The sequence below is a fragment of the Conger conger genome, chromosome 3 (assembly GCF_963514075.1).
Source record: "Conger conger chromosome 3, fConCon1.1, whole genome shotgun sequence".
NCBI lineage: Eukaryota > Metazoa > Chordata > Actinopteri > Anguilliformes > Congridae > Conger > Conger conger.
Window position 1 is genome coordinate 62,807,815 of NC_083762.1, and position 25,010 is coordinate 62,832,824.

Here is a 25,010-nt window from a genome sequence, read left to right on the forward strand (position 1 = left end):
GGGATATGAGGGAGTCTCATCAGTTCCTCCGTGGCATGTAAGAACGTGGCAGCCGAGGGGTTCAGGGAGACGTATGTCAGGTCATAGCAGTACTCTCTCACCACACACTCATCTGAACGCCACATGCCCCAGGAGCTCCCGGGGTGAACATGGATACCCTAAAAATGCTTACTGTCGTTTCCCTGGCTCTTTCTTTCACCTGCCTCCTGGCCATAACAGGTATGTCTACTTGTCTGTTTCTGTCAGGGGAATATGAGATATTTTCCAGTTAATTGTTTGCGGTCTGTTTTAAAAGTTACTGTACACTTGTATAATTCCTGTATTTGTATTGTCAACTTACACATAGTTGGAAAATATTCATTTTCACCCCAGAATATTCTCTGAATTCTCCATTGGGTTCCGAGGGGATGACTGGGAAGTCCATATCATATAGATACAGTAGCAAGACCAATTGCACAGGAGTAAGGGTAATTGTCATCTTAAAAGACACTTCCCTCTCTGTATCCTGTATTGTTCTAGTCCTATTATTCTATGTTTTATTTCAATTTATTCAGTGACTAAATACTGGTGTATTTTATTATTTGCAATACAAATGTGATATGTCATGCTGTAAATGAAAATACTACATTTGTGTCTGCTATTGTTTGTATTTCAATATGTCTACACCATCGAGAGAGTATCTCTTTCTTGTTTCATAGCATTATGAGTAATGCATTGAAAGTAAAAAAAAATGCTATAATATGATTTTGATGTTTCATCCTGTCCAACACATCATGGAACATATTTCTCAGGGAAAGGCCCCTGCAAACTATGCCCTCATTTAGGAGGATAAAACATGATGTGAAAATATTTCTTGGTTTTAGAGTAACACAGCACCCATGTTAGGACAGATGACTGTTCTTTCTTTTTTTAAACAGTTTTTTTCAAATTTTGAAAGAATTATCTGTGCCACATAAACTACACGCCCTCTCTCTCCACTTATCCTTTGCTGTGTGGTTTCTTCTGTATTCATACTGATAAAATGGTTTAACTCCAGGATAGAGATACACACACACACACACACACACACACACACACACACACACATAACACTGCAATAGAGGAATGCATGTTAAACTTCTTTCTTACTTTACAGTGGTACAGTAAGTAGAGGGCAATTTGGCATAATAATAATAATAATAATAATAATAATAATAATAATAATAATAATGTAAAAGGTAAAATTGTTTTTTAATGGAAACAATGGATAATGTTCATTCAACAATGTGTTTTGGGAATTAAGCCAAAGTTAGTGTCTATGTTTGGTTACTCAAGGAGACTCCTATGGCAGGCCATATGGGTGCACCCTTGCTAATTCCACTTCTGATGTAGCCTACCATCATTTAGCGAAAGTTAAAGGCATACTATGCAGGATTTATTTCCTTGCTTCCCTCCAGTGGTTGCACACACACACACACACACACACACAAAAAAACCCAACCCCACCAACACCACCAAGATCATTCTTGCTCATGTGCTGGCTAGCTGGCTAGCTGTAGCTCTGTTGCAGACTACCATGTGCTGTGATGAGCAAAGAATACAGCAATGAAAAATATGATTAATAAATTGCACAATTGTGTAACATAAGCATGCATACTCACAAAAGCATCAATTCATTGTTGCTTTTATTTTTATCAGACCTCTTAAGACTTCTGAAAGCTCTGAAAGCTTTTGGATTTAGGCATGAGCTCCCTGCCCAAGACGGGAAATAAACCAGCAGAATCTCCCCAAAATATAAGCAGTAGTCCAGTGCAGTGGGATCCAGCTACAAAAATCTGTTACAATGAATCTGTATGTGATTGAATGGAAACCTGAACTCTAAATGGTAACATGAGACCTGAGACCTTTCTGCAAATTTTAAAGCAAGATTGGCTTTTATTTTCATTTTTTACTGTTTATAAATTATATTAAAAAATGGAAAGGGCCCTGTGCAAAAGTTTTGGAACCCTTTTGGATTATTCTTTGTTACTTTTTAAAAATATGATTACTAAGGCCCAAACCCAGGTGATTTACTCATTAGGGCTTCAATGAGTCAGGTGAGTATAATTTCAGGGCTGAACTTTTTATTCTGAAGTAACACCATGTCTTCTAAAGTATCTAACTGCAGTGGCTGTTCTGTCTGGTGTTAACCACTATGGGTTCCTCTAAACAGTTTTCCAAGGATTTCAGAATGAAGATGGTTAATTTCCACCAAGAAGAAGAAGGCTACTAAAACTCTCAATGTTCCAAAGACCTAAACATTATTAGAAAATGGAAGTTAAATGGAACAGTTGAAGTCAAGGCAAGGTCTGGAAGATTTCAGATAGAATGGCCCAAGACCTGGTGAGAAATGCTCAAAAGAACCCACACATCCCTGCAAAAGAGCTGCAAAAAAGAGTAGCAAACACAGGTCTTCACAGGACAACAATACAACATAGCCTACTTTAAACAACAAAAACCTACATGGCAGAGTTGCCAGAAAGAACAGTCTGAACACAAAATTAAGTGTCTGAAGTATGCAAAAGCCTGAAGCCTTTTGGAACAATGTGCTTTGGACTGACGAAAACAAAATTGAACTTTTTAGCCACCACCAAAGAAGGTATCTTTGGAAGAAAAATGGTGAAGCCTTTGTAGACAAGAATACCTTGCCAACTGTTAAGCATGGAGGTGGATCCATTATGCTTTGGGGTTGTGTGGCAGCTGGGGCACACAAAATATAGTGCGAGTGGAAGGAAGAATGGATTCCACCAAATATCAGGAAATCGTAGAGTCAACGTTCAAATGTCAGTCCAGACATTGAAGTTGAAGAGAGTTTGGGTATTCCAGCAAGACAATGATCCAAATCATGCCTCAAAATCAACCATGAAGTGGAGAGATCTTAAACATGACGTACATTCAAGGAGGCTGAAGAGTATTTATGAGCTAGAGGTGTTCTGCCAAGAAGAATGGGGTTAAATTCCAAAAGAGAGAATTGAAAGACTCTTAGCTGGCCACAGGAAGCTAAGAGTTTACAAGCTACGAAGTACGAAGTATTGACTGACAGGGTTCCCAAACTCTTGCACAAAGCCGTTTTCCTTTTTTCTTTTTCTTTTTTTTGAAACTGTAAAAAAATTAAAACTAAAAGTAATCCTGCTTTAAAATTTGAAGAAATGTGGCATGTTTAATGTACCATTAAGAGGTCAGATTTGCTTCTGTTCGCTTAGATATTAATTGCAAAATCTTTGCACACTACTTTATCAACTAAGCCACTTGAGTAATGGTTAGTCACCAAGGCTAATCTCTCGCAAAACCAGCTCACCACTGTTGTAGCCAATCCATACACATCTCCTCATTCTATTGGATCATAGAGCGTATTGTAAGGCGGAAATGATTAACATCTGGCATTATCACTCAGGAGCTTGCACCATTAACCCCCATTATCTCCGCACCCATACGGGCAGGAGCCTGTGGGGGAAAACTCAGGCCTCCAGCCGTAAAACTCGTTACGACGGGGCAACATCCTTTACCGCACGGGAAGGTTTCAGAGGACACGGCCTGTTGGGCCCATTATTCCCTTCGACCCCCCTTTCTTACTCCCTCCCTCTCAGATCTCCCTCTTCCTCAGTCACTAAATGATGTGTACAGCATTGGATGTTTCATGACAAAGTCAGTTTAGATAATATTCATGTTTGGTATTATTCTGATTGTTTCAGTGCGACTGGTGCAATGGTTTTATTTGTGCAACAGCAAACCCTGGACATCATAACCAACCAGGAACCAGAGAGAAACTGGAGCTCTGCCCCAGTGAAAGCCATGTGCCTCAACCCCCCTGCGTTTCCTGGGGAGGCGTGGTTCCAAATTACAGATGGGTGACCCATTTTTAGGGTTAACATCAAAGGCCAGATTTTGGATTTAAGGACAGTAAACTAAACAATCTGGGAGAATGCAATCAGCCTCCCGTGCACACAGTGCACGTAATTTCTACGTACAGGGTGTCTGAAGCCAGACTCCCCTATGTAGCTTTTATTACCGAGTATGACTTTTAAGACTCCGTAATTTGGTTTCCGTTGTAATGTTTTTTGATTTGGAACTAGTGTGTAATTACGTATGTAACCTGCCTGGTAAAATAAATTGTTAAAACTTGATCTGTTTGGTTTTCCTTACTGACACTTAATGTTGCACAGGGAATGCGTGGTTTACCCCCTCAAACTGGTCTAGGGAGGATGATTATTTCCACTCACTGTATCACGGCGTATAGCACCCGTAGACCTATGTTGGTAAATCCCTCGCCTCCGCATGGTAGTTCATTCATGTCCAGCACAGCCGTAGCTATGTTGGTCTGCTTGGGTCCCTAGGCTGTAAACAGATATAACCGAGAGTAGCTATTCCTGCGACCTGTGTAATGACTAGAGATAGCTAGTCAGTTCGTGAGACGTGCACATAACGCGCGAAGTGACATGCGGTGGTACCAGCAGAGGATTGTTCAGCGAGTCCTTCTCAGTACAGGATTCCTATAGCGATCAAGTCAAAATTATAAATAAGACTAAATGTGGATAACTAATCTAAATAATTATTCTAAAATGGAGTCAGATAAACGAAGGTGAATATATTGGCCCTATTGTGAAGATTCTTGGTCAGCCCGGACCAGTAAAGAGCGGAAGGCAGAGTGGTACTACTGCCTTTGTATCGTGGTTTATTTATTGGCTAATCTAGAATCTCCGCATAGGGGCCACTAATTTTTAACCCTATTAGTATTCTTTCAGCAACACCAGAAGGACAAGCACGCTGATACCTTCAGCCCTCGCTAAATTCCGTCGTTGGGTTAGCGTGGGGTTTTACAGTATGAGTTCAGTGTATTGAACACATGCTTTTCAGATAAAGCACATAGATTAAAAAAAACACCCACACCCAGAAGCGGCAGAAGTGAAGACACAGGTTGCCAGTGTATCATAGTAATGACTGAACTTGTTTTATAATATTTTCAAGGTGATTAAAGATTGAAATGGGTCTCATGGAACATGGACATCACTATGTCACTGTATAATAGCTTTGTTATTTTTTCAAAAGCACTCACGCGTAAGATGACAAAATATATTTCTAAGGTTCAGTGTATAATTATGTTTTCCATGCTTACCAGGGCCTTGAATTACAATAAATCACAGAAACTATAACTAACTGTTCTCAATGTGTGTGTGTGTATTTGGATGTGCATGTGTGTGAATGTGTGTTTTTTTAATACTAATATAAATCACAATGATATTGTTTCATTTTAATTTGCATGGTGCATTATTAATACTGCATAATTCTGATCACTCAGGAGATAATTCCACTACTACTTCCGCTGGCACTTATACTACCACACAACCTCTGCTTACTGGTAATCATCTTTTTTCTAACAACCACTACCTTTAGTTTCTGCTGACACCAAATATGAGTTAATCTGAGACTCATTTCTTTCCACTTGCTCTGACATTTTCGGAAAAAACAGTCTTTGTGTCAGACAGTAACACTGTAGCATTGATATGGAAGCATATAATAGATTTTAAGAATATTATTCAAGAATTTAGAATGTTGATTATATCCTATTGTATCATGTTTGCATTTTGCATAATGACATTTGATTTAAAACTGTGACCAGTGTTAGTGTTCTGATTACATGTAGCGTGCTATTATTCATAAATGCTTTACTGTGATCAACCATATTGTGTTAACTTATTACACAAATGTGCTTAGTTATTGGTTCTGACTCGTCTCCATTTGCAGACTACAGGAGTGAAAACTATACCACTGGAAGGAGTGTTAATATCTCTTGTACAAATAAGACATGGAGCGAGATGATATACACCACCTGGGAGATCCCTAAAGATAGAAACCTCTGCACAATAGCAGCTCATATAGACAAACTTCCTGTTGACAACTGTTTGAATGGAAAGGTCCTGCGCCGCACAACTAATGGAGAATCCTACCTGCACATTCCTCTTTTTAAAGACACAGATGAAGGAATTTATAAATGTGAAACTGCCTATGTAGGTACAAGTTATACAGCATACATCACTGTATCTGCCAGAGGTAAGACACCAATTCACCCTCTGTTAAGTTGGGATGTAAAGACATTTGAAATAATTACTTTATACATTCCAAGATGCATACTACATAGCACAAATCTGGGTCATTCACTTTAGATGAAATGTTATTCATATCCGACTGCTGAATATACTGCATGCTAGGATATGTAATCGCATTGTTATACAAAGTTAGGGACAAACTGTTTTGTTAAGTTTAATTAGGCTCTAAGTCTATCAAGTAATTTTTTAAGCAGTGTCTTACATAAACAATAAAGCTATGTAGCCATTAATTATGTCAAAAGAGATTACACATCCAGTTTCTGTATCTGGAGACCATTTATAATTTATTGTATATTGTATATAAAAAGTTATTTAGGTTGAAGAAATTCTGCACTCAATTAATTTTTTTTTGGTTCTCCCAGTTTCCCCACAGATATCCACCAGGCTGGACTTCAGGAATGGAAAGAGAGAGGCTGTGTGTTCAGCTGAAGGTGGTAAACCTGCTGCCTCCATCTCCTGGAGAAACAGGTGGAACTCCAGTGTGACTCAGAGTACAAATAAGAACTTGGACGGCTCCTTCACTGTGGAGAGCAGACTGATCCTCCCTGACGACGTTTCTTCTGAAAACCTCAGCTGCATCATCACACATCCCAGCTGGGGAGAGGGTCACACTGAAGCGATTCAAGCTATAAACCATGAAGGTACATCGATTAGAGGTTAGACATTCATGGTTACTGGTGGATTTGCGTGTTTATTGTTTTTAATTATTGCTTTAATTGTAATTGTAGCCAGCTGGAAAATACATTCTGGGTTAATGTTAAGTGTAACAACTGAACCATTATTTGAGAGGAGCGAAGCATTGGTTTATGTCCACTCAAGATTATACAGGTATATTTTTCACATATATACAGTGGGCTCCAGAATTATTGGCACCCTTAAATGAAGAGAAAAGGCTCTGTATAGTAAACAAGAGAGATAATACGATATGTTATGTTGAAACACACAGGGAAACTATATACTTTCCATCCATTTACTCTCATCTTTCAATGTTTTTTGAAGTAATCAAATTTAGAAGGCAAAATGATCTGTTTTCTAAAATAGATACAGAATTACCCTTAACATATACAAATGTTTACAAATGTTTTTCGTCACTTTTTTTAAATCAAGGGAGAATATAATTCGAGCCCAATGTACATCCTGTCTAAATGCATGTCGATTTTTTGGAAGATAATCTTATAAAAAAATAAAAAGATAAGTTTAAAGAGCCAAAATGGAGTTGCAAATATATAAATGCATTTGGTGTATAGCCAAGACCATAACGAAAATCTTGTTGCCAATATTGGTTAATCAGAAAACAATTTAATCGATGCTCCTGCTCAAGTTGTCCCTTAAGGTATTGTGCGTCTGTGTGATTTCTTCCATTGATAGGAAAATGGAATTGGTTTTGGATAATAATTCCATTGGGATTAATCAGCTTCATCATAGCGATTCTGATTGGTCTTTACATCATGAGGAAGCATCTAGGCAAACTGAGGTATGACAGTTTTATTTTATTTTATGACATCACTTCAAATGTTTATGTTTCCTCACTCTGTTGGAGTTCTCAGTAATAGAACTAACCCCATGAGAGAATTATATTTAAAATTAGCAATTTGACCTGCATTTTGCTGCTAATGTTTACCACATCTTACACAGCACTTGTTATTTTAACAGAAATTGCTGGAAATCCAAAATCCCTGCTCCTCCTCCACCCAAAACACCACAGGTATGTACTGACCAAGAGAAACACAGCATGCTCTTATGGACAGTCATTTACGGTGAAAGAAAAGCAGTATGCAAGAGCTTCATTCTACCACGTGTCTCTATTTAATGTGAAGGAAACTGACTCACAATTCAAAAGTTCAGAAATCACCAAAATTCACTCGCCAAATTTACTGGAAAAGATCCGGCTCTAGTTGAGGGTGCTAGCTAATGATGATTGAATCCATGGCCTCTGTGTGGGGTGGTCATAAGCAGGTGTAATAATAGTTATAAGTGATGGTGCGGGAGAGGTATAAATTGGTCCAGAGTGATATAAAAATAAAAGTCTGCAGAGGGAGAGTGGATATTGTCGTAACGAGTTGTGTTCTCGTGTTCATGCACAGGATGTGGAGGAGGTAGAGCCATACGCCAGCTACGTACAGCGCATCAACTCCATTTACAACTCCTCAGCTGAACTGTGCAACGCCTAGAGCTGACTTTCGAAACCCACGCCATGAGCGCAGTCCACACCGACAGACAGCTACCGCAGAAAGACAGACAGGAAACCGGCGGGGGGTGGAGCTCTGGGACGTTACTGCAGAAGCCCAGGAGACAGTGACTGTGCCAAGGAGCCAGCGGTTCACAAAAGAAGCTTGGATATACAGTCTGGAAGAATTGGATTAGTTGACAACGCCTCTGCAGTTGTCGTTGATTTTGATTTTTTTTGCATCTGCAAAAAAAAAAAAAGAACTGGAAGGGCAACTAAACTCCCTAACAAGAGGTGGAGATGGTTCTTGAGTAAGCCTGAGCAGAGTTCGCAAATTACTTCCACTATAAATCGCACGTTTAAAAACAACTTTAAATGTGGTGGCACAGAGTGATGAGTGGGTGTACATGATTTGCTCCTTTGACTCAAAGAACAACAAATAGACTAAGCTGTTAGACGTGACCCATTTAACAGCTTAGCATTGGATAGATTGGAATACATTTTATTTAAAACTGGAAGGACTGTCAACAGTTTAATTCATTATTAACATTTGGGATATTGTATTTTACATTTGAAATGTTTACCTTTCATTTTCTGGCATTTTCTGTCTATCTATGAAGAAGCATGTCCAAGGCTGTGTGTCTTTAATAACCCCACCGCATGAGCATTCAGAAAATTTATTAAATTATAATGTATAATGAGGTAGAACTTTCAATATTCAGAATACTGAACTGATAATTGGGTTATCCTTAGAATCTATGCGATACCATGATGATTATCCAAGAGTATGTACCCTAATGATTGGTAGGTAGAGGGAGATTAGGGGATATTGTTCGCTATCTCTCAGTGTCAGTAATTTCAGAAGTTGTGCTTATGCTTGATTTGTAAACATAACTTAGACTGAAAGACGTTTCTTTCATTGGTTTCAAGTGGCTGCATCTGCATCTTATGCACCTGTGATATACATCACTTCATTAGGTATACCTGTACACCAGTTGGTTAATGCAAATATGTTGAAATATTTCATGGTTTGAGTTTCTCAAAAACTGCTGATCTCCTAGGATTTTCTCTCTCACACACACACACACACACACACACACACTAGTCTCTAGAGTGTACAGAGAATGCTGCAAAAAACAAAAAACCTCCAGTGAGCAGCAGTTCATAGAGGTCATAGAAGAATGGCCAGCCTGGTTTAAGCTGACAGTTAGGAAAAGGCAACTGAGATAATCACATATTACAACAGTGGTATGCAGAAGAGCATCTCAGAATACACAACATCAAACCTTGAAGGGGACAGGCTACAGCAGCAGAAAATCATACCAGGTTCAACTTCTTTCAGCTAAGAACAGGAAATTGAAGCTACAGTGGCCACAGGCTCAACAAAACCGGGCAGTTGAAGATTGGAAAAACATTGCCTGGTCTGACAAATCTCGATTTCTGTTGCAACATGTACAATATATGGCAGGGTCAGAATTTGGTGTAAATGAATCCATGTATTCCGTGTCACAATGTCATCGCAAGCTGGTTCCACAAACATGACAGTGTTTGGAATGGGAGATTCAAAGGATGAATGTGTAACCGACAAATCTGCAGCGATTGCATGGCGCTATCATGTCAACACGGACCAGAATCTCCAAGAAATATTTCCAGCACCTTGTCAAATCCATGTCACAAAGCATTTAGGCTGCTCTGGGGGCAAAGGGAGGTCCTACCCAATAGGTTTACATAAGTGTTCACTGAGTGTATGAATCTCAAATTAACTTCAATATGAACTCATGTGGATGGGCTTTAAAATGATCCCCATTTTGTGAATGCAGAATAAAGAATAACAGCCACTTCCTCTCAATGTTACTCTTCATGAACACAGCTCACTTCGGCGATCGCATGCAGCTCCAGGAGCCTCATTTATAAAACAGTCTTACAATCGAATTGTATCTGAAATAGTATTTTATGCGGTTAAGTAGTTATTTATGAGATCCAACTTTGACATGAATTTTATTATCTGTATGTAACGTTTACGCGAGATAACGTGCTGGTTATGTGGAGGTACTGCGCGTTTGATAGCCGTGCACAAATCCCCAGGCTCTGTGCACAATTTACGAGTAACATTTCATTGACAATCAATTTTAGGCATAAAGAGTGTGATAACCGTAATCCCATGCATGTTTGAGTTAAGATATTGCAAAATGTCTTAAAAATGGTGCACTATACGAGAACACTAATTTGTTCATGGCTGCCGTTTGATTATTGGCATTCAAATGTAAGTTAATTTGAGATTATCATATATATCACAGGTGAGTAGGATGTAGATCAGGGGTGCACAACTCCGGTCCTCGAGGGCCAGTCTGCGTATTGGTTTGTGTTCTAACCAATATTTTTAATTTGCTGACAGCTCTATGAATTACCCTGGTTCAAGCCTGTACTTGAGCACAGTAAAATCATTTGGATACGCTTGCAGGCTGCAGCTGTAGCCAGAACTCAGACGCATGAAAGATAAGATCTGATTGAGTCAATTAAATAATTAAGATAAGATGTTGGCACAAAATCCTGAAACTGATCCGAGATCAGCACCGATGCTCTGAGAAGCTTTAAGAATATATGGATTCAGGTTTGATGCATTTGTAGACACAAGAGATCATGAACTGATTAACCTCTAATCAATATTACTGAGTTCTTATGGACCAAACAACATGATTAACATGGATTTCTCTTCATTTTACACTTGGTAAACTTGGTATTTATATAGCGCCTTTATCCAAAGCGCTGTACAATTGATGCTTCTCATTCACCCATTCATACACACACTCACACACCAACAGCGATTGGCTGCCATGCAAGGCGCCGACCAGCTCATCAGGAGCATTTGGGGGTTAGGTGTCTTGCTCAGGGACACTTCGACACAGCCCAGGCGGGGGATCGAACCGGCAACCCTCCGACTGCCAGACGACTGCTCTTACTGCCTGAGCCATGTCGCCCCACTTGAAGCACCCTTGTACAAGTGAAATATGACATCCACAGACATGCTCAGAAATGTAGATTCTGAGAAGTGATCGCACATTTTGAGTAACTTCATTGTGCATTTGAAGCTCAGCATAAACAATCCGCATCCTTTGCATGTAGTCTGATTGAATTGACAGAATACCACGCCGCACAGTAAGTGCTCCCCCATGCGGTGGACAGTGGTAATAACAGGAAAATGAATTCCATTAAATTTAAATGAACAATTGAAGCTCACATTTCAATGGTTTGTAAGTAGTGATAAAATGAAAAATGTAACAGTAAGTAATGATACATCACTATAAAAACAGGTTTTTTGTGGACTGCATCCCAGAGGCTCATTGTTGAATAATGCTCTGCCGTTTAGGATACAGTATGTAATGCATTCCTTGCTTGGTGTAGCCTCACAGAGGTTCTTAAACCTACAGCTGGCCAGAAAGCTGGCCAGAATAAAGCCGCCCCAGCTTAGAAAGGAAGTTCTTAAAATAAAAAGTACACCTATGTCTAATTTCTTATGCCTTGCTGGTGTCACAAAAGCATTGAGAGCAGACAGTTGTTTTTTAATCATTTGACCTGGAAGAATAAAGCAGGCTTGCAGGGCACCTCAAACTTTCTTTTCCCCAAAGCTAAACAGATATTTGTTAAGAAAGCAGTTCTGGCATCCAAAGGATCCAAGGGAGATTTAACTCAACTGGAATTGAAATGCAACGCATTAAATGGTAATCTTTTACATTTGACTGTTTTTGAAGTCATTTCCCATTAATACCGCTGTGCACCACATGGGAGAGTGCTAAGGCAAAGAAAGCACATTACTGTGGCACTGCGACAATTTAATCATTACGATCATTACGATGTTTTACTGTACCACATCTGATACTAGTTTTTATATTGATGTATCTTTTCGTGCTGTTATTTTACATTTTATTACTTGTTACAAACTGGCTCAGCAGTCGTCTGGCAGTTGGAGGTTTGCCAATTCGATCCTCCCCTGGGTGTTTTGAGGTGGCATATAAACACTGTGAGTAAATGCTAACCATTTACCATCCATCCATTATCCTAACCCACTTATCCTGAACAGGGTCGCAGGGGGGGCTGGAGCCTATCCCAGCATACATTGGGCGAAAGGCAGGAATACACCCTGGACAGGTTGCAGTCCATCGCAGGGCACACACGCCATTCACTCACACTCATACCTATGGGCAATTTAGACTCTCCAATTAACCTAACCTGCATGTCTTTGGACTGTGGGAGGAAACCGGAGTACCCGGAGGAAACCCACACAGACACGGGGAGAACATGCAAACTCCGCACAGAGAGGCCTCGGCCGACGGGGATTTGAACCCAGGACCTCCTTGCTGTGAGGCGGCTGTGCTACCCACTGCACCATCTGTGCCGCTAACCATTTACCATTAACCTCATTTCCTGTTATTACCACTGTCCACCGCATAATGCCAAAGAAAGCACTTACCTACATTCAGTTTATGTAATCTCTTGTGTCGACAAATGCAACAAACCTGGGTCAATATTCTTAAAGCTTCTCAGAGCAACGGTGCTGATCTCAGATCAGATCTGCCTTTTTGCTTATAATGGATAATGTTAAGTGTAGGAACTACAACTCCCACAATCCCACAGGACAATTCCGCATGACGTCTAGCTTGGTTCAGCCAATCCCATAATGGCGGGAGCAATAAACTTTCCCCTGTAAGAGCAAGACATGTTCTCGGGATCCCTCGCTTCTTCCTTCTCTTCTTCTCTCTTCTTCCTCGACGCACCCTTTTTGGCCATTCGCTTCAGCTCATCTGCTCCGAGACTCGGACAGAGGCTGAACGCTGCACAGCGCACTACCAGATCTACGGACACACCTAGTTACCTCGCGGTAACTTTGTGGCCTATGGCGAGTGGAAACTGGTGTAAAACTCACCAAGGAACAACATCAACAAACTTTTCCACCCGGAAAAAGGACCAGCGAACATCCTTCCAGCAACCGAGCGGACCAGACAGCAACGCGCGGCTAAGACGGGAACGCTCCAGCTTTGCGCTAACTTCCCGTTAGTTTATCTGTTCTGTGTTTGTATGTTTGTTTAATAAATACATTTTATTAAACCTGGTGTCTGTTTAGCCGAGTTAAAGCAGTCTTTCGAAGAACTTCCAACCTTCAGGTTATCGGTATGTTTAATCATTAATATTGATTATTTTAATTATTAATTAAAATACGAAATTTGTGGTTAGATACTTCTGATAATAGTAATTTTATGAGACTGATTACTTTTTGCAGTTATACTGCTACATAACATTAATTGGCGCCCCGTTTCGTAGTGAGTAAAATCCCTACGTTATTTGGCGGCCTGTGCGAGGACCCTACACTAATCAGCCAATTTGTGTGGCAGTGCAATGTATACAGTCATGTAGATACGGGTCAGAAGCTTCAGTTTATGGTCACATAAACCATCAGATTTACTGTCAAATGATTGTTGGTGGCAGACAGGGTGGTTTGCAAAGAATAGTGCAAAAACAAATAAAATCCAGTGAGCAGCAGTTCTGCAAACAGAAATGCCTTGTTAATGAGGAACGTCAGAGGAGAATGGCTAAAGCTGACAGGACTGTAATGCAAATAACCACACATTACAATAGTGGTATGCAGAAGAGCATCTCTGAACACACTAGTGCTCACTGAGTGAAATCCCGCTCAGGACTATAATTTCAATAACGGTATTTGTTATGTTTAGAGTATGTTTTTATGCGAGAGAGAGAGATAAAATGGTGCACAATGATTTTAATTTTTCCCACATGTGCCTTCAGGGCACTCCTCAACTATTCAGCACAGCTAGGTGCTTTCTTTTCAAAAAATAAAATCAAAAGAAAAAAAGTCCAAAAAAACGGGAAAAAATATCAGTGGCAAAAAAATTAGGGACGGGAGAAATCCTTTCGTCCGTCATTAGTCCGTTGGATCTGTTCAATTCCTGCGGCGTCCCGGCCACCTAGTCGTCCACCTGGGATGCTCCTTTCTAGGTACAGAGAGGGAGAGATTAGCTGGGTTAGGGGTGATTTTGGAGGTTTCGTCCGCGGGGTTTTGTTTAGTGAAACGGGGCTCTCTTGTAGTCCGTCCAGGATAGTTCCGCTTCTTTTGCGGCGTGCTTAGCTCGGGGGTTCAGTCGTAGGGTTCACTCACTCGGGCTCCGAGTAACCCTCCTCCGTCATGAGCCCCGCTTGGCGTTTGTGTTCTCCCTTTTAAATGGCGTGGTGATGGACAACAGATTGTCTCTCTCCGAGAACATTGCGGTGGTGACCCGGTCATGCAGGTTAACCCGGTCCTCCTATACTGGAGAATCCGCCTCTTTCTCACGCCCTATTCGACCCAGCACCTGGTTCAAGCGATAGTTTTGTCCCGCCTGGACTACTGCAACTCTCTCCTGGCTGGCCTCCCAGCATCTGCCATCAGACCCCTCTAACTTGTCCAGAATGCAGCAGCTCGTCTGGTCTTCAACCTTCCCAAACACTCATGTCACCCCCTGCTTACTTCCCTCCACTGGCTGCCTGTCATGGCTCGCATCAAATTCAAAACATTGGTGCTAGCCTTCCAAACAGTTAAGGGGTCAGCCCCAGCTTACCCCCAAAAGATCATCAGACCCTACACGCCTGCCAGCCCTCTCGGTTCGGCCAAACAGGACGCCTGGCGCCTCCACCTCCCGCTCATGACTACGGTATGTTTTGGCTCCATGGTGGTGGAACAAACTCCCCGTGGAGGTCAGAACAGCAGAATCTCTGGCCACCTTCAAGCGCAGACAAGACGCACCTCTTCAAGCTGCACCTCTCCCCATCACTCCCTACCTCCCTGTAAACCTTAACTGTTGTCTTTAACTGTATTATTTACTTGTATCATTAGGATGATAACTTTGCTAGTTTTGTTTGGCTAAGTAAGCAGTATATTCATACATTTGCTTGTTCCGGTATTCTAAAAAAAAAAAAAAAAAAAAATGATGATCAAATAGGCCCTAGTCCTTAGCTTTGTTGTACAGGTAGCAGTTTGAATTGAACTTCCCTCTAGGGTCTTTCAGCGCACTTATCCGTGGTTGTGGGTATGCACTTTGCACTTTGTTGTACTTCACTCTGGATAAGATGCCATTAATGTAATGTAATGATGCAATCCTTTCCTTTTATACCATTTTACTTGAACATTTCTATTATTCATATATAAACATCAGCAGAAAAAGCTGTTTGGCATTGGCAGAGAAGATTTGGCAAATTTTTCATGAGCGCAACCCACACTCAACTGTGCTGCTCATCCCACAAATGCATGTAAAGGGAAATAAACAGGCATTCCAACAGTATAAAATTTATTGCCAAGAAGAATTGTTACAACAGAGAAACAATCTACCAAACACAAATTTCCGAACTTTTTGTTAGATGTTTATCTAGCTTTTTGAAGCTAGGTGTATGTGCTGAAATCAGGAAGATCTTAACTTAGCTCTCATCTCTCAAGTACTACTGACCTATATTTCAAGCAGGTTTCACAACTGATGAGCTTGTGAACTTCTGCTTCCTATTAATAGAAAAGAAAGCTACAATTGCATTGTGGCTTTGTCGATTCTTGCAGTTGTTTATAAAGCCTTGGGGGATGCTGTTAAAGATCGCTGGTCCTGCATGCCTCACTTACACAAGGTGAGTCTAAATATCTAAAAACCAAAAAGAAATGACATTTAAAAGTTTTGAATCTGAAACCTATGCTTGGTGGTCAGCTGTGTGGTGTGGTGGTTGGCAGCATGTATTTTATGATTTTCTATCAGAAACATTAGCAAGGGATGGCTTGTGAAAAAGGATCAAGCTAATTTTATTTCCACTGCAAAAATATCACTGTAGCGACTACAGCAAACCCTGGTAGGTTATCATTTGCTGTAATAACTCTGAAGCTATACTTTCTCAAGTACTAGTCCTAGAATGATTCTTAGTTTGACAAATATCCAAGTGTGACCATATGTTTGATGCAGAGATGACTTAGATTCTTTATTCTTGGTCTATTTTACAATCAGCACCCATGCCCACAGCCCGAAGCACTCTCGTTTGCAAAGCCCTAATTTTGTGATAATTGGTAATATTGTTACTTGGTGCGTCTGGTTTCAAGGTTGTACAAAGTTTCAACCAACATTTTTAAGGAAGAACAGAGTGATGCCTACATGGTGCTTCCAGCCCTTACTGCAGCACACTTCTGCTTCCAATTCTGTTTTCTTTGAGTTTTGACTGAATATCTCATAAAGAGGTTGCAATAGGTGCATTCTGGCTTCTGTACATGCATGTTGGTTAATGTTTTGCCAAATCGTTTGTGTTTTCCATGCAAAATGAGGTTCTGCAGCACTACAGTTCAATTCTTAAAATGATATCACATTGATTGTATACTGCACAGTACATTGTCAGTTATGGTGTATGCTATATGATGTTCTGCAGCGGTGCACAGTAGCTGCTAATCCTTTTCACTAACCAAATGTTGCAGATGAACAGAGTACTGTGCGTGAAGTGTCGCAATCAATACAAATAACCTCAATATTTTGATGGCCCTCTAGAGATGGTAAATTATTGCATCTGTATAAATGCTCAGCACTGCCTTTATGCCGCAGATAGCCATTCTGAGGCTAATTTCCAAGGTGTGACCATCTTTGTTCAATTGCACAGGAGTTATGGAGCTGATTCTGTGTTGGATGATGATAGCCCTGCAATTAAATGGTATACACACTGAAGGTATGAGAGAATCTGTGTTATTTTGGTGTCTACACAAAAATAACAACTTTTCTGTTTGATAAGAACGCATTTTTCCCAAAAGGGCGTGGGTGATTCCGTGATTGGGGTGCCATTTGTGTCCCACTGATATTAAATAAATAATGTAAAGGAAGAAGAAGTAAACTTCCATGTAAGTTTCGGATAAACAGCTTAATACATTATTATTATCTATAGCACTTAGAAAGTAGCGTTTTTTGTCTGTCCTAGCTACATTTTACCTTGAAACATAATGTAATGTCGGGGACTGGCGGAGAGCCAGGAGCGACTAAGGGTAATCCCTTATAAGCGGACACGTGAACGTGTTCGCCACAAAACCCCGGGAGGTAAAGGAAACAGAAACAACAACTCAACAACTTAAGCGACCCTTAAAAACCAGGGCGAACAACCCAACCAAAATGAGTGCTAAAAGCGAGCACTGCAAACCCCAGACCGGGGACCAAAATAAAAGTACATCCTAGTATAAAACACTAGGCAAGAAAACAAAGAACCTTGAGGAAGGCGTCAGCCGTGCACACAGCACCAACAAGCTGAGCATCTTCCTTACCTCTTCTTTTAAATGAGAAAGAAACCCGAACCAGCGCGATACCTGACTCATTAAGACACCAAGTCTACCGCGTGCATACCAGCTTGGTGCAAGAGCGAACAGTAGACACCAAAGCGCCGGCCGACTGCCAGCGATGGCTTTAAATACCCTCAGGAGGTAGGCTCCCCTGGCACTAACGAGGGCCAGGTGAAAATAATGAGCCCCTGCCCTCTGGTGGCCACAACCGGTCACTACCTTCCACCCATGACACATAATCATTAAAATGCTTCAAGAATCGTACTATTTTTGCATTATTGTGAGAATTCATTTAATAGCTCATGCTTTTTTCATGAGTAATTCGTTATAGGTTATGAAAAATGTACCTTTTATTCGTGTCCCATAATTTTACTCAACCCTGTTACCTGAACGCATTCTCCTATGAATTATTTGGAATATTCCACAAGTCATATGTTCAACGGTTATCTGAATTTCCTGAAGGTCATTGGAAGAAAAATAACCAAAATGATAGCTTGAAAGTAATGTATTTATTATGACTCTTATTATTTTTATATACATTTCAGAATCAACCTTATTGTCCTCATGCATAGCATGGACCCTAGTTACCCACTTTTTGTATATTTTCTAATCATGCTATAAATCTACGCCAAAAACTCAAACCTGTTACTTTCAACTCCGTTAATTTCTTTTGAACAAATAGCCTTTATTTTAACATGAACATTTTATTGAGGGGCAAATAAAGGATTTCATGAACATACTTTTAAAAAATTATCTTCAAATAATTGTATACATCTTGGTAACATGGTTGAACAAAATGCAGCCATCATCAGCCAAGAAACCTTGTAAAAATGGGATAAACCTGAAATCGGTAAACACTTTTACTGCATGGTTAAATACATGTTTTCTTGGATTCAATGTTGAATGTTGAAGGGCTAAATGGCACCCAAATTATGGAATCACTCACATATTACTATAAATTGCAAACAGCTCCAAAAATGTTCATGGGAGCTTTTATTTTTCTTCCTCTTCCATAACTTATAATCACATCCAACCTGAAAGTCATGGAAATTGATGCAGCTTTTTTGGTCTTTGCAATACAGGAATTCACAAAAAGACTTTTGGAACAGGAACAAATGTGTCTCTCCTGTACTCAAACAGAACATTTAATACACTAATCCTGGAGAAGTGGAACATAGAGAGGAGAGGTGGAGATGACTGTCAGGTTGGTTTTTTATCTGAAAATAATGGAAAAAACAGCACCTGTGATTCCAGGATAACAATACAACAAAAGTCAGATCATGTGATTCTCCAAATATCCCCATTCAAGCCATCTGATGAAGGCAATTACACTTGTAGTACTCACTTCAGTGGAGGAGTTGAGAGTACACATTTCCATGTGACAGGTACAGTATGTGCGGCAGGAACACCTCTGCTCACTATACATTAGGTCTAATTCAAATTTAATAAAATGTACAGTCATGAAATTAGAAAAAGCATGTAAGTTATATTTCTGAATTACCCACAGAATGAGTGGTCTTGTGTTGGGATCTGATGGATGGAGTTGTTTTTCCACTGTTGGGTAGGGACCCGAATGAGGACTGTATCTTTTGAAGTTTAGCGGTGTTCGTTCCGAGGTATCGGTCAGAATACAGAAGACGCAACACTGCATCTTAATTCGAGTCTTTAGTCGACTTATTTAGCACAGCACGTAATTGCCAGTGGGCATTTTGGGTTTCCATATTCACCGGGTTTCCATATTCACGTCGGCACGTGTGATCTCTAAATTAAAGAAATGAAGAACATATCACTGAACTGCTATTTAACAGTATAAAACACAGGGAATACAAGTGCCACAATATTGCAGTACACAGGTCTTTACAATATTAGCAATTATCAGCTAACACCGAATCCACAAACTAAACAAGAACAGACATAAATACATAAAACATTACTCACTTTGGCAATTACTGTGAGAACTGCTGAATGTTTGACCAACTAACGTAACTTAAACAGATAACTTATATATAATTTATAGCCTAACTTAAATACAATCTAAACGTCCTTTCTTTCATTCTCTCACAGTCCCTTTGCACACGCTGGTGCTGCCGTCTTCTGCACACGCACAGAAAAGTCAACGTTTTATGCCGATTTCTTAAGGGTTTCGTTAGGGTATGTTATGTTATGTTATGTTATCCAACTTCTGGACAACGTAACAAAACATAACATAACATAAGTTATAGCATAACACAAAAATGGCGCAATCTAGCAATACCAAAATCAGTAGTTGGCGAGCCCGTTGTCACTGTTGTAGACCTGCGAAATGGTATTGATATTGGTTTTGAAACGGGTGAAATATTGATGTTAAATGGATGTGCCAACCAACGCAAACATATAGTGAGCGCGGTAGCTGTAATCTAAATTACAGTAAACTGGATTTATAATATATTAACATGCAGCTCCCTCCTGAAAGAAAAAACAGCTCAGGCTAGGTTTTGAAACAGTTGGTTGCAGGTTGGCCAGTTCAAGCCAACTTCAGGCCATGCTCAACATGGTTTAGCTGGTTAGCCAGGTAAGACCTGTTCCCAGCTTGATATGATTTGACCTGCCCAATCTATGTTTTGAAACAGCTAAGACAAGCTACCAGCAATAGCTGTTTGACCAGCTCAGACCGAGCTAGACCATCTTATGAAAGTTTGAAAATTGAGTTGGTCAAGCTGGCATAGCTGGATTTTACAGCAGGGTTTAATGGCCAGGTAGTTCATTGCAAACATTATAATTTTTTTTCTGCTGTCGCTGGTTTTCCCCCTGAAAGCTGAGTCTAATGTGAATGCCTCTGAGGTTCAGCACCGCCAGCCTCCACCAACTGGGATTGTAATATGGATGGTGTGCAGTTTTGGAGCCCTCCTCACTTTGATTGTGCTTTCGTCTGTCATCATCTGGGGAAAACTACAGAGTAAAAGGAGGTAGGGGCATCAACAATAAATGAATAGATTATTTTGTTGCATCTACATGCATGTTACTCTTCATTTTGCTCATGCAGGCCTGATTGTGTCTGGCATTACTATTTTATGCCAAGAACTTTCAGATATGATTCAATGACAAAGTACTTTTAACTTTTTTTTGTTGACAACCGCAACAGACTCTAAATGCAAATACCAGCTTTCCTGTGCTTTAACTAATGTTGCAACAACACAAAGCCGGCCAAGAAATCGCTGAGTAGCTACTGTAATTGTCTAATGACTTTCGCTTCCCTAAAATGGGTGACAATAACTTCATTTGAAATCCAGTGTGCTGGAGTACAGAGCAAAAAATTCAGTCATTGTCCCTATACATTTACACTTAACAGAAAATATGGTACTTAGATCCATGAAAACCACATACGTTCTGACTGATTTGTATTTAATCAACATTTCTCCTAAATGTTCATTTTCAAATGTACAATGTTAATTTTTTCAGTACAATTAAACAAAAATGGTAATTGCAAGATTTCTGGTCTTAGTAAAAACATTGAAATAGTGTGTAGTTGTGAGTCAGAGTTACGTGCACTTAACACATCTTCTTTTATTAACATACAGGAAGAAGCTGGGTGAACGTGAGAGATTCAAGTTTCACACAGAAGAGGTTGAGAAACTAAAGCTTACAGTGTACTGCATGCAGATGCTTTATATTATACTGCTGGTTTTGATCACAAACAGTGACATTTTTTACAAATGTATTTATTTGCAAACATTGTTGTCCTCACTATTAGTGTAAAAAGTAAAAACTGACCATACATTATACATCCTGGACACTGTACATGCAAAGCATTCATAAAATAATATCTGTTTTTCATATTTTCAGATCCAGGATATGGAACCATACATCACTTATACTGAAAAGACTAAGGTGATCTATAATTTCAAATGACATCCAACCACGAAAAGGAAATTTTGCAGAAATGAGCAGACCACATGGCAAATTAGCAGAAAGTATATATGGATGTGATTTACCCACAGAAACCTTCATAAAACTTAATCTGTGACAACATTTGACTACCATATGATGTCCATCAGGTATACTACTGCAAGTCTGACATGAATGCACACTGTAACTATGGGTCTGTTTTCTGAATACAATTCCACAATGTAATAGTATCTTTTAAAGAGTTAATAAAAGTTATTCAGAAACTCCACAATCATAGAGGTTGGAGAATGATGAGGGGGGAACTGGGATGTGGGGGAGGCGGGGGGAGACAACAAACTCATTAAAATATAAATTTGTGTGCTTCAATAAATGTACAAGCAAAATAAATCTCTAGTATAATCTCAAATGTTTTTCAGTATGCCTTCGTAGAATTTCATCACCTAGGAGGTCAGTGCAACTCTTCCATACACATCATTACTGCTGCACACTCAGTTTGGTGCCAAATACAATGGGACAAAGACTCACAGATGACTTGACCAGATAACTATCATCTTGAACATTTTTCTGTAAGGCTCTTTAGCTGCAGGTGGTAGGATTGTGATAGATGTCAACTGACTAGTAGACCACAGCTTCCCCTCTGGCTGTGTAGAGAGCTCACTCTCTATTTGGGTCAGTGCGTTTTAAATAAATATCATCATAACCTAAGACAGAGCTCTGTGGTAATATTGCATGCAGCCAAACCGATAGTGAAGGCGTTCAGAACGTGAAAGATCTGTTTAAGGCATTCTTGATGTAGAAATGCAGAGGCTAACATTAGGACTATAATTCCCTCTTTGGCCCTGGAGTGTGCATTGTCAAGGTACATGTGAAGTATGCATGTACTTTCTCAGTCACTCTAGGTGTTAAACAAAGCAGCGCTGAAAGTCAAGTCATAAAACCAGCATGACTGAGTTAAAGAAATATTATATGACATGGGGCCATGAAACCAGATGGTAAATGGTAAATGGACTGCATGTATATAGTGCTTTTATCCAAAGTGCTTTCCAATGAATGCCACTCATACACACGGTTCCTTAATTTGTGATGTAGTTAGCTATAGAGCACTTTGTATGGGAGTCTGAGGCTAGGCATACGCCCAAGCCACCTGAGTTGACTGTGGTTCAGGGTGGACTGCCTGACTGTCCCATCACCTCTGTGTGTGGCACTCTGTCCTTCCAAGTGATGGGAAGGATCTTATGAAGGCATCTTCAGAGATGGTGGCTATAGATGGTCCATGCCTGACATTCATACAGTAAGGTTTAGATGCAAACAGCCTGGAGGTTGCTGTTCAAGAAAACCCTTCTTAGACAACCAAAAGATTCTGAGGTTTGATTGAGGCAAACATCTCATCGTCCATTATGCAGTTGTCAGATATTATGCTTCCAAAGTACTTGAAGGCAGAAACGATGGCTAGCTGTTGGCCTTCTACTGTGAAGGTTGTTGGTGGTGAAGGTTACAGCTAATGAGAGGGAGTGTGGGCTACCAGGGCACAATCATCTGCATACTTTAGCTCGATGATATCCTGTTGCTGGGTTTCCTGTAACCTTCTGATGTTGAACACAGGCGCGCATACAGAAACACATGCTCAAGCATGGGCATGCATGTAACAGATGGGGCAAGTATTTTTAAAAATCAAAACAAGGTCTTTCATGAATTTCTGTATCATTACAGAATGAAAATAATTTATCTCAGAGATATAACAAAGGACGCACCCTTTTTGGCCATTCGCTTCAGCTCATCTGCTCCGAGACTCGGACAGAGGCTGAACGCTGCACAGCGCACTACCAGGCCTACGGACACACCTAGTTACCTCGCGGTAACTTCGTGGCCTATGGCGAGCGGAAACTGGTGTGAAGCTCACCAAGGAACAACATCAACGAACTTTTCCACCCGGAAAAAGTACCAGCGAACATCCTTCCAGCAACCGAGCGGACCAGACAGCAACGCGCGGCTAAGACGGGAACGCTCCAGCTTTGCGCACCTCTCCAGGACACGCATTCACAGCACCATCGCGGCTCCTATAAGGACAGCACGTCTTTTGGATCCAATGCGTATGGACTCAGTAAGAGAACAAACATTCAGGCATAGCCAGTGTTTAGTTTAGTCTTGACTGATATTGTGAAACTGTGTTCTATATTTGCTGTCTTACCGTTTGAATGTATTTTTGTTAGCCATATATAAACCTGAATTGATTCGCCGTCTTTCGCGTATGTAATTAGAGTAAAACTATGCAAGTAGTCTCTTCTCACAGCTAACTCTATCACTGACACGCCCAATTTACCTTTCCTTTGTCCAAGGGAAACACACACACACACACACACACACACACACACCCTACTAACTTCCCATACTAACTTCCCGTTAGTTTATCTGTTCTGTGTTTGTACGTTTGTTTAATAAATATATTTTATAAAACCTGGTGTCTGTTTAGGCGTCACATTGACATGAGAGCCGAGTTAAAGCAGTCTTTCGAAGAACTTCCAACCTTCAGGTTATCGGTATGTTTGATCATTAATATTGGTTATTTTAATTATTAATTAAAATACTAAATTTGTGGTTAGATACTTCTGATAACAGTAATTTTATGAGACTGATTACTTTTTGCAGTTATACTGCTACATAACATTAATTGGCGCCCCGGTTTCGTAGAGAGTAAAATCCCTACGTTATTTGGCGGCCTGTGCGAAGACCCTACACTAATCAGCCAATTTGTGTGGCAGTGCAATGTATACAGTCATGTAGATACGGGTCAGAAGCTTCAGTTTATGGTCACATAAACCATCAGATTTACTGTCAAATGATTGTTGGCGGCAGACAGGGTGGTTTGAGTATCTCAGAAAGTACTGATCTCCTGGGATTCCATACACACTAGTCTCTAGAGTTTGCAAAGAATAGTGCAAAAACAAATAAAATCCAGTGAGCAGCAGTTCTACAAACAGAAATGCCTTGTTAATGAGGGACGTCAGAGGAGAATGGCCAGACTGGCTAAAGCTGACAGGACTGTCATGCAAATAACCACACATTACAATAGTGGTATGCAGAAGAGCATCTCTGAACACACTAGTGCTCACTGAGTGAAATCCCGCTCGTGACTATAATTTCAATAACGGTATTTGTTAGGTTTAGAGTATGTTTTGTGGGAGAGAGAGAGAGAGAGAGAGAGAGAGAGAGAAAAAATGGTGCACAATGATTTTTATTTTTCCCACATGTGCCTTCAGGGCGCTCCTCAACTATTCAGCACAGCCAGGTGCTTTCTTTTCAAAAAATAAAATCAAAAGAAAGAAAGATATCAGTGGCGAAAAAATTAGGGACGGGAGAAATCCTTTCGTCCGTCTTTAGTCCGTTGGATCTGTTCAATTCCTGCGGCGTCCCGGCCACCTAGTCGTCCGCCTGGGATGCTCCTTTCTAGGTACAGAGAGGGAGAGATTAGCTGGGTTAGGGGGATGGTGATTTTCTCACGTGACTCCGT

The 25,010-nt window shown here is 40.3% G+C and overlaps 2 protein-coding genes across 5 annotated transcripts; both read left to right on the forward strand.

Moving 5' to 3' along the window:
• LOC133124514 (cell surface glycoprotein CD200 receptor 1-A-like) lies at window positions 1-9,310 on the forward strand. 3 transcript variants are annotated; one of them, XM_061235786.1, is made up of 7 exons: window positions 1-219; window positions 5,315-5,374; window positions 5,761-6,066; window positions 6,485-6,778; window positions 7,491-7,596; window positions 7,776-7,827; window positions 8,207-9,310. In XM_061235786.1, exons 1-7 carry the CDS (start codon window positions 150-152, stop codon window positions 8,291-8,293), a joined length of 975 nt encoding a protein of 324 aa, XP_061091770.1. In that variant the 5' UTR covers window positions 1-149; the 3' UTR covers window positions 8,294-9,310. The 3 variants fall into 3 exon arrangements, with proteins under 3 accessions (XP_061091770.1, XP_061091771.1, XP_061091772.1); XM_061235787.1 differs by having other exon boundaries at window positions 6,485-6,763; XM_061235788.1 differs by lacking the exon at window positions 5,315-5,374.
• Window positions 9,311-15,885: 6,575 nt separating this feature from the next.
• Window positions 15,886-23,869, forward strand: LOC133124576 (uncharacterized). Of its 2 annotated transcripts, XM_061235890.1 has the most exons (8): window positions 15,886-15,948; window positions 16,954-17,019; window positions 18,700-18,821; window positions 18,927-19,002; window positions 20,412-20,562; window positions 21,175-21,220; window positions 21,440-21,484; window positions 21,919-23,869. In XM_061235890.1, the coding sequence occupies exons 2-8, from the start codon at window positions 16,959-16,961 to the stop codon at window positions 22,036-22,038; spliced, it is 621 nt and encodes a 206-aa protein (XP_061091874.1). In that variant the 5' UTR covers window positions 15,886-15,948; window positions 16,954-16,958; the 3' UTR covers window positions 22,039-23,869. The 2 variants fall into 2 exon arrangements, with proteins under 2 accessions (XP_061091874.1, XP_061091873.1); XM_061235889.1 differs by having other exon boundaries at window positions 18,700-19,002.
• Window positions 23,870-25,010: the final 1,141 nt, after the last annotated feature.

Bases quoted from the DNA above. Each gene is read 5' to 3' on its own strand.
- LOC133124514 (XM_061235786.1), top strand. From the start codon at position 150: ATGGATACCCTAAAAATGCTTACTGTCGTTTCCCTGGCTCTTTCTTTC. The intron at 5,375-5,760 runs GTAATCATCTTT...CTCCATTTGCAG, and splicing joins CACACAACCTCTGCTTACTG to ACTACAGGAGTGAAAACTAT. The intron at 7,828-8,206 runs GTATGTACTGAC...GTTCATGCACAG, and splicing joins CTCCACCCAAAACACCACAG to GATGTGGAGGAGGTAGAGCC.
- LOC133124576 (XM_061235889.1), top strand. From the start codon at position 16,959: ATGGAGCTGATTCTGTGTTGGATGATGATAGCCCTGCAATTAAATGGT. The intron at 19,003-20,411 runs GTACAGTATGTG...TCCCCCTGAAAG, and splicing joins TACACATTTCCATGTGACAG to CTGAGTCTAATGTGAATGCC. The intron at 20,563-21,174 runs GTAGGGGCATCA...ATTAACATACAG, and splicing joins AAACTACAGAGTAAAAGGAG to GAAGAAGCTGGGTGAACGTG.